Below are 19581 nucleotides of genomic sequence, written 5' to 3'. Positions count from 1 at the left end.
TTAAGTGCTTAACAAAAATTTTTTTACGTTTTCTTATTTTCAACTTAATCATATACTTAACAAAAGCTTAAACGCTTAGCAAAATTTTTCTAAATCTTTTTACTTTTTATTTAGTCATATGCTTAACAAAAACTTAAGTGCTTCCAAAATATTTTTAAAATCTTTTAATTTAAACTTTATCACATAATTAAGAAATTTTTTTTAAATCATATGCTTAAGTTAATGCCGCCTCTTCTGCGCAAACAATGCAACAAATTTTATTAAAAACCGTCTGTTTTCCAAGCACTTGTACTTCAAAAGAGAACGGAATGAAAAAAAAAAACTGTTAAACCGGAAAAAATGCCAACAAAGCAAATTAAATGAAATCTATCTGTGAATTAGTGAATTACTTCCCGACAATTGCACAAAAATACTGCGCTGCGAGAGTCACATTATACATGAAAAGAAAAAAATATAACTCGGCAACAACAACAGACAATAGGAAGACTTGCAACTAACTGCATTTGTGGCACAAACACAAAACACAAAAAAAAAAAATCAAACAAAAGCGCACACTGTTGGTATTGTGTGGCAACGCTGGCGCTAAAGTCATAATCCGCATATGCTTAAAACAAAAACAAAAAAAATCTAAAACATAAAACAACAACAACAAAAGAAACGAAGATAAATAAATAGAGGAGGGTTTCTACGAGGCCGCACAGTCGGTGATTTTTAAGGGTTGTTATGTACCCAAACAACTTGCACAGCCACATATACACATATACATACACTTATATATGAAACATAAAAAAGTTGATTAATTCCCATGTGGGCATTAATATCGCTCATACCCATATGTAAGTGCATACCCCCCTCCACCGCTCTCCACACTCATTTAATTACATCTTTTGCCGCGGGATCTCCCACTGGGCTCTACGCAGTCTGCTTTTTTCCATTTCGCCCTGATAGCCAGTATTGCATTACACTTGCTGATGCTGTTGTTGTTCATTACATATGCTTATGCGTGTGTACTTAAGTGTACTGATGTGTATGTACTTGTCCAAGTGCATATATTTTCTGATTGAGCACTTCTTGAAAGTCATGATGGAACGTTTATTTCCACTTCAATGTTGGCAAACAATTTGATCAATTGTTAATTATATTAAAAACAGTAATTACATACTCGTATGTATGTGTGTATGTGGATAGATCAACGGGGTGTGGTCTTAGGCGCTTATAATAGACTTGTCTATCACAATATATAATTAAATAAAATTTTATTGGTTTGACTAATTTAACTATTTTACGGAACTGTTACCCGAAACAACAATGACATATAGTTACGTTTAAAATTACTTCATAATACCAACAGAATTACTATTACTTTTGTACGTAGGAAAAATATTTCGTTATGTTTCAAGATTTTGCGGACTTAAAACAAGTTGTTGTTATAATTACTGTTATAATTTACATTACATTACAATTACTATTTGCAAAATTTTACTTCTTTACTTTTTGTATTTTACGGAACTCTTACTGAAAAGAACAATAATATATAATTACTTTTTTAATTACTACACAATACCATTACAATTACCGAAAATTACGTTTGTTCTTAACAAAAATACTGCGTTGTGTTTGAAGATTCTGCGAATTTACAACAAATTATTGCTATAACGACCCTTATAATTTTAATTACTTCATCATTACTATAAATTAAATATTAATTTTTTACTTTTTATGGAATAATGCAAAATCGCCAGAAATTATTGATTTGAAATAACTATTTTACCGAACTCTTGCTGGAAAATACAATTACATACAAGTACTTTTTTAATTACTTGACGATACCTTCAGAATTGCCTAAAATTACTTATTATTTTAACAAAAATACTGCGTTGTGTTTAAAAGTTTTGCGAATTTATAACCAGTTATTGTTATAATTACCGCTATACTTTTCATGACGTTACCACTACCATTTGTAAAATCTTTTCTATTTTATGGAACTCTTACTGCAAACAACAATTACATATAATTTCCTTTTCAATCACTTCACTTAACGAAAATTACGTTTGCTATTAACAAAAATTTTGCGCTGTGTTTGAAGATTTTACGAATTTACAAAAAAAGATTGCTATAATTACCGCAATAATTTTCATTACACTACAATTACCAAGAATAACATTCTCATTGCTTATAATTCTGCCATCAGTATTATACTTGGTTTAAAAACTTTACGTTTTTGCAAAAAAATATATTTAATTATTGTTATAATTATCGGCATAAATTTCATTACTTTACCATTACCGTGAGTTGAATTTTCATTGTCAGTATTAAAATTTTATAAATACCATTAAATTACTAATTTTAATAAAATTATATATTATAATTACAATTATCATTAGTAAAAGTTTTAGCAGTAAAAAATTTTACAATAAATTTAACCTTATTACAGATATTAATATTTTTGTGGATTTTGAAATAATACCATTACTAACAAAATCTTAAATTTAACTAAAGCAACGTGACCCATTTTAAAAATTTAATATCATTATTAAAAGCAGTAAAAATTACTATTACAAAATAATTAATCATAACACCATTACACCTTATAACTACCATTATCAACAAATACTATTACTTTGATAATTACCAATACTAAGAAAATTAGTAAATTATCATTACCAAAATTATAAAAAATATCATTACACAATACAATTAGCAGTCTCACCAAATACCATTACAGTAATAATGACCAACACTAACAGAATTACTAATACTAAATTACTAATTTCTGTACTAAACTAGGGTATAGTAATTCATTACGACCACTTTTTGCTTATATCGAAAAAACTATTTGCTCAAAGCTCATTGTTTTCTATTTTCTTTTTCAGATTGATTATTTCAACGTGAGCGCAATCGTGCAGTTGTCAAAAAGGGAGTAGAAACTCTGTGAGTTAACAAAATCAAGAGAGCGGCGAAATAAATAGAGATCCAAGAGAATCTTGCAAATCAACACCACCAAAGAAAACCAACTAAACTAAACTAAAGAGAATAGTAGCAGAGCAAAACAAATATCCATAAAAAGGAGCTAACGAATAATCATATTAAATTTATACAAAGAGAATATAAAACCAACAGTATATAACAACAACAATATATATATATATATATCTATATATAAATAAAAACGTGACATACAAATACTAATGTTCCATAAAGCACCAGCAGATCAAGAGAGCAACAGCACCAACAGCAGCAGCAGTTAAGAGAGAGAGTAAAGAGAGTACTTAATACCATATAAAAGCAAATTTTTAAATAAAATCTTAGTGAGCGGAGAATATAAATTATATAAAAATATTAATATTGCTGTCTTTTTGCATTTTTGCAATTTTATAAAAAACAAAAACAAATAATAAAAAAGCAAATATTATAATACATATATATATATATATATATATATACTTACAAAGGCGAATCAATACACGAACAATCCTTTGAGAATCAGAGATACACACTTAACGAACATAAAAAATCATTAGCAAAATTTACTCTTTTAACTTAAAGAACAACTTACTAAAGCAAAATAAAAATAAAAAAAAAATCATTGAAAAATCAATTTTACTAAAAAGCAAAATTTTAGCGAAAGAAAATCATTAAACACATACAAAGAAACGAGCGTAGAACGATCGTAGTTGATCTAAAACCCATACACCAAGCAGCAACGCCGAGCGAAAGCTACAAAAAAACGCACGAAAGCTCAAAGTGGCCACAAGCGAAAGCTCCACGCCAACAACACAGTGTAAAGTCTTCTAGTAAAAAAAAAAAAGAAAACAAATAAGACAACAAAAAGTAAATAAATAAGCAAAGCTAAAACTATTTGCAATTTGTGTGAAAGATAATTTTTAGCGAAAGCTTACTTAAACTAACTTACATACTTACTTACTTACATACATACTTAATTTCCAACGGGACTTGTGCAAAGCGCAATCAAAGCTCTTATAAAAGAAATATTTAAAATAAATTAAATTTAAGCGATATTTAAACAAGCAGTGAGACTAACTACTAAGCAACAACAAATCAGCATACAAATAAAGCAACAAAGCGCTAAGCAAGCAGTACAGTTAGAAAGCTAGGTGAGCGCAAGAGATCAGCGAGCGCAAGAGCGTAGTTCAAAAGCGAGAGTGTGCGTGTGTGTGTGTCGACAGATCAAAGATCGAGCCAATAGCAAGGCAAGCCGTAGAGTAAGAGAGAGCACGCGTTTGAGCGCACACAACCGTTTAGAGCGAACTTCAAAATTACGCCCCAAAAGCAAGCAAGCGCCGCAACAACAGCAGCAGCAGCAGCAGCAGCAGAAGCAACAACAGTCGTTAATAAAAAGCAAACGACGCCACAAGCCACCGGCAAGAAAATGACCAACGCCATGGATATTGTGAAGAATGGCAGTGCCAATGGCTCCGTCGATGGCAGCTCGGATGAGTCGCGCACCAACTTGATTGTGAACTATTTGCCACAGACAATGACGCAAGAGGAGATGCGTTCGCTCTTCTCGAGCATTGGCGAATTGGAGAGTTGCAAGCTTGTGCGCGACAAAGCCTCAGGTAATTTGGGTAAATATGCAACTTTTTTCACACTAATTATTATTATGTAACTAAAAGCAAAAAAAAGCCAAACTTAAGTTGCACTTAAGTGATGCTTAAGCACAGGCTACGTGATAACTGACTATATTAAAAGTAAAAGTCAGGTAACACGCAAATTGTACTTAAGCAGAGTTTGTGTAAATTTCATATATGTAAGTGCAACTTAAGTAATACTTAACTACTTAGTATTAACCTAAGCTAAAATAGTTTTATCTTAAACGAGTAAAAACATTAATTACGGTTACACCGAAGCTATAAAACCATTTACAAATACAAAGGATTCCTTACAAGTACTTGATTCCGATCGTTAAGTTTGTATGGAAACTATAGGCTATAGTTGTCCGATCTGAACAATTTCAATTGGAGATTACACCAAGCTCTTAGACAATAACCCATGCCAAATTTCGTGAAGGTGTCTCGCCAAATGAAAAATTTTTTCATACAAAAAGAGAGAAAAGAACATGTGCAAAATTTCAGAACGGTATCTCAAAAACTGAGGGATTAGTTAGCGTTTCCCAGCCAGACGGACATGGCTAAATCGGCTCAGCTCGTCATATAGTTCATCCAAGGTATTCCTCTGGTTGTTACAAACTTTGTGGCACACTTTATATACCTTATATACAAATTATGAAACTTTTTGTCAAAGCTAAGTGCTTAAGTCACAAATTTCAACTTTTTTTGTGTCTATTATTTAAACTTAAGTACTTAAGTGAGCCTACTTTCAGTTTTAACGTTCATTAGCTGTAGCAAAAAAATAACAAATGAAATGAAATACTTGTGTGGAACTTAAGTTGTACTTAAGTAAATAAGTAAATTTAATTTGAATACAGTTAAGTGAGTTTTTTAGCTTAAGTGAAATAATGACAAATTCATTAAAATACTTAAGTGAAACTTAAGCTTTACTTAAACGAAACTTAAACTATATTTAGGTATTTAAGTAATTTAAATTTGAGTTAAATTTAAATTTAAAGTTAAAAACATTTTATTTATATAAAACTTAGTTACTTTCGTAAAATAGACTAACTAGAATGTAATTTTTAAAAATATTAATTTTAATGGCATATACTTGTATTTATATAATGTTTACAGTGTTGCCAGCTTCGTTAACCGCACTCAACCCGGCATTGCAACAAGGTAAGCTACCGCTTTAAGTCGGTAACACTCGATTAGCCTATATCTTTGTGTTGTAATCCTTCTAACTAACATTATTTTTCTCTCTTTCACTCCCGCAGTCGGTCAAAGCTTGGGCTACGGTTTTGTTAACTATGTACGCGCCGAGGATGCTGAGAAGGCCGTTAATACATTGAATGGCTTGCGTTTGCAGAATAAAGTGATTAAAGTATCATACGCCCGTCCAAGTTCGGAATCAATAAAGGGTGCTAATTTGTATGTATCGGGTCTTCCCAAAAATCTATCACAACCAGACTTGGAGGCACTATTCGCATCATATGGCAAGATAATTACATCTCGTATACTCTGTGATAATATTTCTGGTGAGTAAAGTTTTAGTATAAAAAAAGTAAGTTAGAGAGCAGAGCGCTGTGGTGGCTTTCATATTAGCTGAGACACACACCAGTTTACATAGTTTCTGGTGCCCAAGGCAGCGCATACATAAACCATTTGCTGCTTAAGCTTGGACAGCTAACGCCTCACTCACTTAAAGCGCTCTGTGTCGGCACTGTCACTATTTTTTTGTTTGTTTAAAACATAATTAAACTTTCGTTTTTGCTTTCCATAGGTCTATCGAAAGGTGTCGGTTTTATACGTTTCGATCAACGCAACGAAGCTGAGCGCGCTATACAGGAATTAAATGGCAAAACGCCCAAAGGTTACACCGAACCAATAACTGTTAAATTTGCCAATAATCCCAGCAATAGCGCTAAAGCTCAACTCCCACCACCATTGGCCGCTTATTTGACACCACAAGCGGCTGCCGCAACGCGTCGTCTCGCTGGCGCACTGCCATCGGCTGGACGTATAAGGTAAGCGACATGGAGTGAAAGCTTAGGAAAGTTCAAAATGTATTGTAGAAAATGTGAAAAACTTTGTGCAAGCGTAAATACATAGTATGACAAGGTGCGCGTGCTAGTTAGTTGCGCGTGCGCGAGCTTTTAAGTGCAGCTGGGCGTAGAAAAAGCGGCAGCGTGTGGTAAAAATTACAGCTGTGAGTTTTCACCACTATTTAGTTGAAACGATTTCCTTAGTAAAGCGCTAGTTTAGCCAAGTCAAGCACCATAGCGTTCTTGCAGCTTTTAAGCCCATTTTAAACCTCAAGCAATCGGTTAAATCGAAACTTCTAATTTAGTACTTCAAATTTTAATTTAACTCAAACATATATTATTTTAAATAAATAAAAGCTTCAAATATTAAGCTCACTGTTGTTTATTTTTTTATATAGTTTTTAATTCCGTATTTTCCTCACAGAATCTAGCAGTATATTATTTTTGGAAATGTGAAACAAACCATACAAAAATAACTTCCAAACACATTTTTCAATTAAAAAAAAAAAATCTGAAATTAAACTTATTTAATAATTTTTTCAAACATAAATAAATTTTGCGACCTTTACGAAATTGAAACGTTCTCAGCAGTCATACTAACCGCTAACTTTTTTTCGCTACTATTGTTTTTACTAAAACCGTACTCATTTAATTTTTCCTTCTTTATGTTTTTTCTTTTTCTTCTAATTTTGTGGAAAAAAATAATAATATTGACCGAAAAACTACCGATTTCGTTTTTAGCATTGGAAAAAGCCCGATGTTAGCCATTAACAAGGGTTTACAAAGGTGAATAATTTTTGTTATTATTAAAATATTTATATTTTTATGAACCTTTGTTTAAACAAATTGCAACTGTGTGTAGAAAAGTAAACGAAAAGAAAATTTGTGTGAAAAATAAATTTTTTTTTTTCATAAAAATTATAAAAATAGAAAATTAAATTTAAAATTGCAAAGGCAGTTTATTTTCTTATTTTTAATTTTTCTGCGTATTTGACACACTAAAAAATTTTACATTTGTAAAGTTATTAAAACACAACGTGTTTTACATTTTTTGGTTTTAAATACATTTGTAAAAAAAAGTTTTTTTTTTTAAATTAATTTTAAAAAAAGTACTTCAACTCGAAAAAAGAATAAATTTGAAAAAAAGTTTAATTTGAAAAAAAAAATTTTTAAAATACTTAAATATGTGCTTGCTTTTAATGTTGATGCCGTAAATTTTGGCCTTGAATTTTTGTCAGTGTATTATTAGCGCTGAAAAGTTTAATTTAATTTGCTGTAATTGTTCTAGTAATTAATTTTTTCCCTTGGCTTTCGACTGTGACGCTGTATAACCTTAAATTTTGCGTTCCTCCCTCGCAATTTTACAATGTATTATACTAAATGTGTGTTCTTTTCGGTTTCTGGGTGGTTTTTAAGTTAAAGTACTGCATTTCGCTCTCATACAAAGTATTTTGAGAAAGTAGGATTTTAAATATTTTTACCAAAAAAAAAACACATTTTTATCTACTATTGTATAATAGCATCTTTACAGTTAAATTTTTTTTTTATACTTTTCTGAAAATTATTAATTGTTTTATATTTATATTTATTAAAAAAAATATTAAATTGAAAAAAAAACAACTTTTAGTAATAAATTAAAGTTTAAGAAATTTTTAAAAATATGTTATTTTTCGAAAACTTTAAGCACTGTTGCTGTATGTACTTGTTGTTTTAACTGTTTACAATCTCTAACTGCATTTAATTTATAATTATACGTTAAAAGCAAGGCATGCAAAGATTTGTGTGATTTGAAAATTAATGTACTTTTTTCAAAAAGTATTTTAATATTTACTTTTTTTAAATAATAGCAACTCTCGGCAGGCAGTGTAGCATATATCTGAAATAGATAAAGTGAATATTTTTATATAAAGAGAGAACTATATATAAGAGAGCGCCAACTTAATAGGAACAACGCTCTATGTTGATCAACTATTTATATTATAGCTATTTTTTGTATAACTTATTTATATTTTAATTTTTAAGTTTTTAAAAGTTAAATGAAATCGGATTTCAACACTTATTATTAATGAAAAACATGTCAAAGCAATGAATCGTGAGAGAAAAGTGTCTAATAAGGAGCAAATGCTGTATAAACAGAGAAAGAGGGAGAGATAGTTAGATAAAGAGAAAGTAAAACAAGAGAAATAATTTTAAAAATTGCAGGCAATAAGAATATATATTTTTCGGGACCAACTATTAGTATTCAAGTTAGTTTAGTTAGTGAGAGCAGACTTTTCAGCATGATTGCAAGCTTTACCGCAATTTTGCTCTTTTTACTACCTAATAATTTCATTTCAGAAAAACAAAACCAAAAGAAAACAAATTAAAACACGAAATCGAAATTTTTTTTATGACAGCTATAGGCTATAGTTCTCCGATCTAAACAATATGTTCGGAGATTGTACCGTTATCTTTGACAATAATCCGTGCCAAATTTTGAGAAAATATCTTGACAAATAAAAAAGTTTTTTATACAAGAGTTTGTTTTGAATCGTTCAGTTTGTATGACAGCTATATGCTATAGTGATTCGATTTCGGCGGTTCCAACAAATGAGCAGCTTTTTGAAAATGATGTGTGCAAAATTTCAGAGCGTTATCTCAAAAAATGTTGGACTAGTTTGCATATACACCCTGTTCAGGGTATACACACGAAGTGAGAGAAAGAGAGCGGGAATTGAGCACTTACGAATTGAACAATTCTTTGTCATTTTCTTGTACTTTTGCCACAACAACCGTTATTAAAAATTTGAGCACATGAACTATATTCTCATCGTTCTCTTATCTCTCTCTATAAATACAAAGGACACTTGACTATCTATAAAAATTAATAAATTGCTGACAAACGCTCATTCGAATTTAATGCTCGCTGAAATGGTAAATTCATTACATATTCCAATTGTAAGCATAATAATTTTTATATATATTTTTTCTCTTTTGTAACTAAAGACAGTTTCTTCATCTTCTTGCTGTTCACTTTGTTTATTTGGAAGGTTGGAGACTTAAAGATTGTCACTCATACTTTCACTCATTCACAGTTCTGTTAATTTTTTTTAGTTAAAAATATTATATATTTTATTATTTATGTTCAAAATTCATTTTAATCAAATTATTAACTATCTCTCAACGAACTCAGCATAAGAAAAAATCAAAACGAATTATTTATCTATTTTTCTCTTAGTCTATAAAGTGATAAACTCAAAAGCGCTAACTGAGTAAATGTATTTAAAACACGCGCGCTCATTTGTACTAATCATAAACTAGATAAATGTCAACATGTTGTACTTATCACATTTTCTCCCTCTTTCTCTCTCTCTCTCTCTTTCTCACAATTTTTTTCGCATTTAGATACTCACCATTGGCTGGTGATCTTTTGGCCAATTCCATTTTGCCCGGCAATGCAATGACCGGCTCCGGCTGGTGCATATTCGTTTACAACCTCGCACCCGAAACGGAGGAGAATGTCTTGTGGCAGCTGTTTGGCCCATTCGGTGCCGTCCAATCGGTCAAGGTTATACGAGATTTACAGACGAGCAAATGCAAGGGTTTCGGCTTCGTGACCATGACGAATTACGACGAAGCGGTTGTGGCAATACAATCACTCAACGGTTATACACTGGGCAACCGGGTGTTGCAAGTTAGCTTTAAGACAAATAAAACCAAAACCGCTTAAGTGAACCTGAGTGGTGTAAAGAAGAAGCAGAGCAACAGCAGCAGCAACTATAGGAAAAACAGCAAGAGTGTGAAGGAAAACGAAAGAGAAGGCAAAACGGCGGCAGTGAAAGAGAATGGGAGCGTAAGCGTAAGCCAAGCTTTTGTGTGACGCGAGCGCTTACGTAAGAGCAAAAATATGTGAGAGAAAAAGCAAGCAGTTAAGAGCGTTAAATTAGTGAAAAGAAAGGAGAATAAATAAGCATGAAATGTAAGCAACAACCAGTAAACACCGCAGTTCAACTAAACAACAACAAAAAAGTTAAAACATGCAAAACAAAAAACAAAAAAATATTTAAAAAATTTACATAAATTATATACACATATTATATATGAAGCTGTAGTAGTGTGTGCAGAAGAAACAGCTAAAAAATATTAACTATACAAAAAGTGTTGAAAAATGACCACTAGTCACACAGAAATTAAAAAAAAATTAATAATAATATTTTTCATTGAAGAAAGTTAGTAAAAATTATAAGTTGTGCAAAATTAAATTTAGTTTTGTAGTATTTATTGAAATTCGAAAATTTGTTAGCAAAAAATGTAAGAGAAAAGAATACGGAGCAGAGAACGGCATATGGCAAAAGGGAGTAGGGAAAGCGTGAAATTGTTAGCACAACACTGCTTTCTAGGCAATATTTTTTGTGTGTTCAAGCGAGCCGAAAGTAGTTGAGCGTGAGAGCGAGACAACAGCAGCAGCAAGTGCAAAAGCTTTGCCACAAGTAGTAAGCGGTCAAAACGCTTAGAAAATAAGATTAAGCGAACAAAAATAACGTAGTGTAAGCGCTGCTGTGAGCATAGGCGCGCTGAAAGAGCAAAGCAACGCTGCCACAAGTTCCGTTAAGCTAAAGCGAACACTGCAGCTAATTGGTATGAAGCAAAAGCACCGCATAGCAACCCCCCCAATCAACAACACTGGCACAAATAGTTTAACACAAAAATCAACCCTGAAAATATTCAAAGGCAAATAGAAATTCTCAAAACCTAAAAAAAGGGAAATAAAAAAAAATGAAAATAAAAATAAAGCAACAAATAATTCTCAAACTCATCGTATAACTACTTATGCATATATATATATAAATATATATTTATTACTTATTATTAACTATTATAATTAAATAACTTAAAATTATTATGTGGAAAATATTTAAGCAAAATTTATTTAAACAAAATACTTAGTGACACTTGTAAACCCACTTTTTAAACTAATTACTTAATTGTACTTAATTAAATTGTATTTGTATTTGTATTTGTCTATCATATATATACATACACACACATATTTATATATATATATATATCTATATATATATATATATATATATAAAAATTTATGAATTTTCGTAATTAATTAATTTATTAATTTCGTAGTTTCAAAACAAAACACAAAAAATGCTGAGAAAAAATACTTAAAAATCTAATGATTATAAATTCATATATTAATTATTGCATGAAACATAAATAATGAGAGAAAAAAAATAAAAATTAAATAAAACAAACAGACATACACACACACAAAGTAAAGCAACCGATACGCATATTTTACAGCATAAAAAATATTAATATAATAACAGTATCAAAACAAAAACAAAAAGCAAAAAACCAAACAAATAAAAATATACATACATTACATAAATAAAATAAAATACAAAAAAAAAAAATCAAACAACCAGCTATTTGCTATTATTAAATTAATTATTATTATTATTATAAATTTATTAATTGATATTGCCATGAAATTAACTAAATAAATGTGTGAATTATTTGAAATTTTAAAACCGAGTGCAAATTACATCTAGATGGCAACCATGCGCTTAAATGCGCGACACGGATTGGCTATAGCAAGTGTGGAGAGTGAACGAAAAGCATAGCGGTTAGATGAGGATAGACAGTGTGCGTGAAGAGTGAGAGATAAAACGGAAGCGAGAGCGAGAGAAGCAGAAGTCGAAGGAAAAGGAAGAGAGCGAGGAAAAGCAGCAGTTAGTTTGAGAGTGAGTGAAAGAAAGCGAGCGGTATAAGTGTAGGTAGAGCGCAACGGGAGAGAGCGAGCGGGAGAAAAAGAAGCAGTTTGATCATTACAAACCACAATGACAGTAAAATGTGCTGTATTATTTAGTATAACAGCTGAGCAAAAAAGCCGCCAAGAGCATTAGCATGAACGGCGGTAGTGAACGCTATTGCAAATGAAGTACGCGCAGCAATTTTTGTAATTTGTATTAAATATTTTAAAGTGAGTGAGTGTGATTTAAGTGTGAAGTTGATACGGTTTTGAAACAGGTAAGCGCAAAACCATATGCGAGATAGTGAGGCAATAGCTGGGAAGCCAAATCATGGCAGTCAGAGAAATTTTATGCATTAATTTAGTCAAGCTGCACACCCAGCAGCTGAATTTTCTGAACTGAACTGATCTGAACGGTTAAGCCTTTGATTAAGGTCGCAGTTCAGCGCGAAAATGACAATGGGTGCATGGAAAATACTCTCTGCTGGTTTTTCAATTACTTTTTGCCTTTCGTGTCGAAAATTGTTGACGAAACGGAAATGAAACATCAATTTGAGTATTTAATTTTTGAAATGCAACCGCATTTTCGTTGTATAAGATATTCGTATGAATAAATAACGGTGTTAGCATTATGAGAGAACCAAAGGCGAAACGATTAGCTGTTACAGTAGCATAATTAGAAAATGCAGATTAGACTACAGGTTTGCCCTGACTGATAAAAGCTTTCGCAATCTCTCTCATTTGTCGCAATTTCTCAAAATCGTTCTCGTTTTTTGGGCTTTATCTAGATCTCGCTCTCTCCCTCTTTCTCTCCAAATAGAGTGACAGTTGTGGAGTTAATCTATTGAGTTTAGTGTTGTTTGAGCGCTTTCATAGTTTATACACTTCACTTCTCTCACTATACACTATGAAACACAAATATTTATAGTTAATCAAAAGCGTTCAGTGTTTTAAAAAATAAACAGCAAATTTTAATTAAAATAAAATATTAAATTAATATATAAATAAATAGTCAAAAAATTATATGTATGAATGTTTTCGTAAACTATAGATTCTTTTAGTTGTCACTTCACGCTTACTAATGAAAACTAAGTAGTAGAAATGTGTATGAAGAAAGTTAAAAAAAATTAAAATAAAAAATTTTATATTACAAATTATTCGTAAATAAATCAATGTTATATCAAAATATGAGTGCGAAATGTGAAAGTACTTCTAAGAGCACCAAAGAAAAATTAAGAACTAAAATTAATTTAAATTATTCGTTCCAATAAGTGAGTATAAATTATTTATTAGCATTATTAAGTCTAATAAGAATATATTAAATGACAAAAAAAAAATTATAACGTGAAGTATAAGGATGAAACCGTAAGGAAGTCAAAACTAAAACACCAACTTTGAATATTATAAAGAATTTTTTAAAAATTACTAATATAGTGAAATTTAATAAAAAACATAACAAGAAAAATTAAACAAAAAATAAATATGAGAAATGCGCTGAAAGCAATTAGTGAGTGAGAGAGAACGCATATAAATGAAGAGCAATCAAAGAGCGGTAAATTTTGGAAAGCGAGAGAAAGTAACAGTTATAAAAAGAGTACAGCGAGAACATAAGATGGGCAAGTAATATAGAGGCAGATCTAAGGATTAGTAGGAGGAGAGGGGGAGTAGTAAGAGATAAAAGATATTTCGAATATCAGCAAGGTGAATTAAGAGAGAGTGTACCGCTGGAAATTCTGTAGAGCTAAGAGGTTAAGTGCTGAAAAGTTAAAACGTACATTTGAAATCAAAAGCGGCGGGAAATGTGAAAGCTATTTAAAATAAAAACAGAAAAATAACAAAGAAGTATTTAGAATATGAGATTTTCTATAAAAATAGCAAGAGAATAGTAGTGAAAGTGTGATAAAGTATGGTAGAAGAGATAATAGTAAAGAAAGAGTGAGTATGGTACAAGAGAGAATCGTAATGAAAAACTAAGGAGCGAAAAATGTAAAAGTTTGTGTGTAAATTAGAGCAGGTAGCAGAATGATGGAAAGAGAAGGCATAACCACTAAAGGGACTATTAAAAGCAAAGATAGCGCGTAATTGCTTAAAGAGTGCGGAGAAGGAACGCAGTACACCGAAAGTAGAGTGAGATGTAAAAATGATGTTTGTAGCAGGCGGGCGATTGCAATAACAAAGTATTAATATAGCAAACAATTAAAAACGAAAATCAACAACTAATGGCAATATTTTCGGAGGTTGAGGTATTTCGTAGAAAAAAAATACATATGCAAATCGAAAACTACTAGTAATTGGCAACGCAGTAAATAATGAAAGTATTTAAATGAAAATGATTAAAATAAGCCAAATTTTATAAATGCAGGTGTGCTAATATTGAAGCATGAGCGTGTAGAAGTTAAGCCTATAATGTGGCAACAGCGCATTACAAAGTTTGAACTGAAATTTGGCAACAACGTATTAAAAAGCTTCAACTGAAATATGGCAATAGCGCAACAACTTACAAACGATCACAAAAGGGTTTAAAAAGAGTAAACAATAACAGCAAACGATCAACGAAGGTGAGCTGATAGCGAGTGTGCTGATCCAGCGGTTGTTGTGGGTGAGCAGGCAGAGCGCCCAGTTGAGAGAAGGGAGTGTCAGGCAATATTGATTCAAATTGAAATGCAGAATGTGGCTAGAAAGTGCAGATGGAAGTTTATATGTGGAAAGCAGATAAAGTTTAGCATTGTAGATGAGTATAGTGAATATCAAGAGAGCGTACGAGAATAGCGAGACGCTGTTATAAAAGCTAGCGATAAAATGGTGTGCACGCCACACAACTGCCGTTCGGTGCACTCAACTTGTCGACTCACCTAAATTCTGCCGAACAATCGATAGCCACAAACATGTAATCAAGTTCTCAGTATACTTAGCACTATACTACGCTTGTATAATATGTAATTGTGTGGCAATGCACTCATTTAGGTGCTAAACGAAAATGTGTTTTAAAAAAGCTAATTAATCATACATACATCTACATATATTATTCAGAAAATATCAGAAGTTATCACACATTTACATGCATGTATTTTATGTAATCAATGTTGCAACAGTAACGAATCGAGATCGCTAACAGATTTATGTGTACATCAACAATAAAAAAAAAACAATACATACTCTATATACTGATCAATACAATTGATATTTAATTGTTTGCAAATAAAAAAAAATAAGTGAAAGCGAGTAAAAACAGTAATTAAAATCACCCTCAAACACATAGGCACATAAAAAATGTTAATCATAGCAACAAACTTGGATCGCATACCGATTAAAAATTATTCAAAACTTATTACATACATTCGTATAAATGTCATAAACATTTAATGTGCTCATTATTGCTGCGAGAGCAGAGAAAATGTAAACTTAAACTAATAATTTACCAAAATCACTATTGTTAAAACACAATGCGCCACTGTAGACAAGCAGAACAAATATTTAGACTAGCCGTGGACCACTATATGCGTTAGTGTATTGAGAGTCAGCTTATAGAAAATGATTTTCCCATGTCAAATACTTGTATACATATATAACTGTGCGTTTAACCAATTTACTAGCAACAAAAAATATAAATAATTGTTATGCATAACTGTAAACAAATGCACACGCAAAAGTAACCAATAAAAAAAGGTGTGTGTCTAGGATAGCGCAGTAAAACTGAGCGGGTATGTGTATTGACTAATAGAGTTGAGCGAGGAAGAGAGAAAAATATTGGAAGAGAGAAAATAAAGCGAAAGTGGTGAGATAAAGATAGAGAGAGAGAGAGAGAGAATGAAAAGCGTAAGCGGAGCTTTGTTTAACAAAAGAGCGGTGGAGCTGCTGTACAATTGCAGATATTGGGTTTTGTTAAGAGTAAGGGTGAAGGCTGGATATTTGAAGGTGAGGGTTGTAGAAATGGCTAGAAAGACAGATCGCTTACGAAAGATATGTATGATAAGAATAGGCAGAGATTGTTGAAAAAATAATGGCAATAAGCTTTAGTTTCCTACAAATTCGTGGTGAAGCAAAAACAGAAACGGAAAGATGAAAATTGAGAAATTATAACCAAAAAAGGTGCGTACTGGAAAAATTCAAAGAGATCGTGGAAAGATAAAGAAATTGACAATGTATAGGGCGGGTGCAAAACGTATAGAAATATAAAGCGAAATGGATGAATTGCAGGGTTAAGAGCAAGTAAAAGAATAGTTAGAGCAGAAGAACCTAGTAGATAAGTGGTGAAATAAGTTGCCAGCACAAAGATATTGCATGAAAGAGTAGAAAGTTAGAAGAAAAGGACCGCGTAAGAACTTGACAAGCTGAAAAACCGGTAAGGAGGGATATTATGTGGAAAGGAGAAGCAAACTGCGGTCAGTAAGAAGAGTTCAGAAGATAAAATCTTAAATTAGAAGAACACAGTAGTTCGCAGATAAATATTGGTTTAACAAATTGAAAAGTACTAGTAAACGCGAAAGGTTTCAGAGTGGTTTTTCAACTAGTAAACACCATTTGAGCTGCTTCAAAATACAGTTGGCTAACTTAGTATATAAAACAGCGCATTTACTTAAAAATAAAAAAACAAGCAAACAACGAAATCAAAGGAGCTTCTAGCCAACTGCGTTGAGGTGCGGGAGAAAGGTTCCAAAAAACAAAAAAAAAAAAAAAAATACTAATAATGTGCTAGAAGAGTGAAGCAGGTGCAAAGCTTTGCTAATTGTGAATGAGGCTGAGTTGCGTGTGCTCGCTCTCTCTCGCTCTCTCAAACCAAAGAAACAAAAAGAGCGCGCTAAAATGTAAGAGTGTCTCGTTTTCTATTACTTTTTGTGGACTAAGCACGCAGTAAGGAAAATTTTGTCGAATTTTTTGCTGAAATCTGCTTGATTTGTCTGAAATTTTAAGAACTTCTAGCAATAATTTACTCACTTTTTAAGTCAAGACACGCACCACACCTGCAACGCATGCGCCCTAGACACGCACCACCTTCTACTACCTACTATGTGCAACAACTAACATAAAACACTCAAGCAACAGCCGATCTGAAGAAGTTAGCGCAAATTTTATTAAATCAGTATAGAAAAACGTTAATAAAGATAAAAGATTTTAAGTAAAAAATTCATATAATATTTTAACAAGCAGAAACATGAAACACAAGCAAAAAAGTAAAAGTAATTGATGTTACGCCAGAAGCAAGGCGGAGGAAATGGGCGTCACGCCACGAAAAATGCATTTATTCAAAAAACAAAAAAAAAAAAAACCAGTGAAGCCAATGTTTATGTGTATACAGTGTGTGGCCAAAGCGCTAGCAAAAATAAGCACATACATGTTTGTATATGAAAACTAAGTACTAAAGCATTTCAAAATCCCGTAAAATATACCGTACCATAAATTAACATAAAATAACTGTACTGAAAACGACACCAAAAAATCCCACTTAGCAAAAATTCACACTTGTACTGAAACTGTCAAAGCAAAAAGCCGAAAAATAGTTAAAAAGAAATGCAAAAAAAAATTTACATAAAATACTACTACTATTACTATTTTACAAACAGTACATAGCAACCCACAAAGCGTAGCAGAATTTCAGAATTTATATAGTGGAAAATAAAAATAAAAAGTAAAGCGTAACAGCAGCAAGAAATTAGTAAAAAAATCGAAATATGAAATGTTATAGTAAGCGTGAAAATACACGAAATTGTCGTAAATCCAAAAAATGAAAACAGCTTCCAAAATTTTTAAGATACTAGTCAAGTAAGTGTTTAATGTTAGCAAAAGCAAAGTGTATAAGAAAAAATCAGCATATTGAAAAATTAAATTATATAACAGTAAATGTGGTAGTGATGCGGTAAAAAAGCATTCAAAAACTATGCCGTTAGTTTGGTTAGATACCAAAAATTTTTTTGAAAAATTAAAAGTAATTAAAAAATATACATCTATATATATATATATATATAATCGTGTAAGCAAACATTTTCCAAATAAAAACACTGATTTTTCATATATATAGTAAATTTTTACGCATAAATATATATATACATATACATATATACCGTATTAAATGTAAAAACAAACACCACAGCTAAAATTTGAGATCATTAGAAATAAGAGCGTATTGAGATTATTATTTGAGAGAGCGAAATGAGCGCGCAAAATTGGAAGAGCCGTAAATTGTGCGCTGCGCTACAGTGGCATGCATATTTATGAAACCAGCAATTTTGCGCGTAAAAAAAGATATGAAAAATAAAATAAATTTATAAATAAGATAAGAAAAAATACAGCAAATGAATCTGCAAATAAAAAAATATATTTATAAAAAAGAATTTGAACAAATTTGTAGTAGAAAACGTATATTACAAAAGCAAAAAGCATGCAATTTAACAAAATATTTACTATCGACTATGATTTACTCGCATAAACATACTTACAAACTAGTTTCATGTTTCTCTTAAATGTTCAAAAGCAAAAAACAAATACAAAAGTAAATTGCAAAAAATAATAATAAATAGTAGCGTATGTTAGACAAGCTGGCAACACTATGCATGATTATTACAATTACCTACGTGTCACATAAATACATAGACGCCTACAAAAATATAGAGATACATATATATATATATATATACATATATACATGTTTAATGTATTTATAACGGTACTTATACTAGTATTTGTGTTTCCCCGCCCGTGCAAACAAAGCAACAAAGCAAAAAAATGCAAGAAACGAAGTAATTGACAAACAAATGGGTGCTTAGAAAACATTTAATTACATACATAATTACTTAGCGAAACTCTTTTAACTGACTGCTGAGAGCGTAGCGTGCCCACCATGCGTGCGTGCGCACGAGAGAAAGAATAAATGAATGTGCTGCTGTAGCTGAGTGGCTATACCAATAAAAAAAAAAAAAAAATAAAAACAAAGCGCAAAATAACGGCGTAAAAGACATGGCAAATAATAGTTTTTCACACGAGTGTACTGGCAAGCGTTAAACGCTGGCCAGCCTAATCAACAGGCGCTGCTGATACCAATATTTGGCAGCGGCGCGTTGTTAAAAAAATGCAGGTGATTACTTTTTAATTACTTTATGATTACTTCACTTTCATTATACCAAACAATAAATATTGTCGCACTTATAGTTGTTGTAATTGTGCGTAATACAAGCACACAACAAAATATGCTAATTTATTATGTAGTCGTCATTAATTACCA

The 19581-nt window shown here is 31.4% G+C and overlaps 1 protein-coding gene across 5 annotated transcripts in view; it reads left to right on the top strand.

Annotated features, from left to right (window-relative positions):
* fne (found in neurons) overlaps positions 1 to 19288 on the top strand; it is an 83276-nt gene extending 63988 nt beyond the window's left edge. For 2 of the 5 annotated variants that reach the window (XM_036376903.2, XM_036376904.2), the window contains 6 exons: positions 2874 to 4589; positions 5709 to 5753; positions 5852 to 6112; positions 6358 to 6601; positions 7361 to 7405; positions 10004 to 19288. In XM_036376903.2, coding sequence (XP_036232796.1) covers positions 4391 to 4589; positions 5709 to 5753; positions 5852 to 6112; positions 6358 to 6601; positions 7361 to 7405; positions 10004 to 10328 — 1119 coding nt within the window. In that variant the 5' untranslated portion in view covers positions 2874 to 4390 and the 3' untranslated portion in view covers positions 10329 to 19288. The remainder of the gene's footprint in view (positions 1 to 2873; positions 4590 to 5708; positions 5754 to 5851; positions 6113 to 6357; positions 6602 to 7360; positions 7406 to 10003) is intronic. The other 3 variants (XM_036376905.2, XM_036376909.2, XM_036376906.2) reach the window with 3 other exon arrangements.
* Positions 19289 to 19581: the final 293 nt, after the last annotated feature.

This window comes from Bactrocera oleae, chromosome 5, assembly GCF_042242935.1.
Source record: "Bactrocera oleae isolate idBacOlea1 chromosome 5, idBacOlea1, whole genome shotgun sequence".
Classification (NCBI taxonomy): Eukaryota; Metazoa; Arthropoda; class Insecta; order Diptera; family Tephritidae; genus Bactrocera; species Bactrocera oleae.
This window is presented reverse-complemented; position numbering and strand designations above follow the sequence as displayed.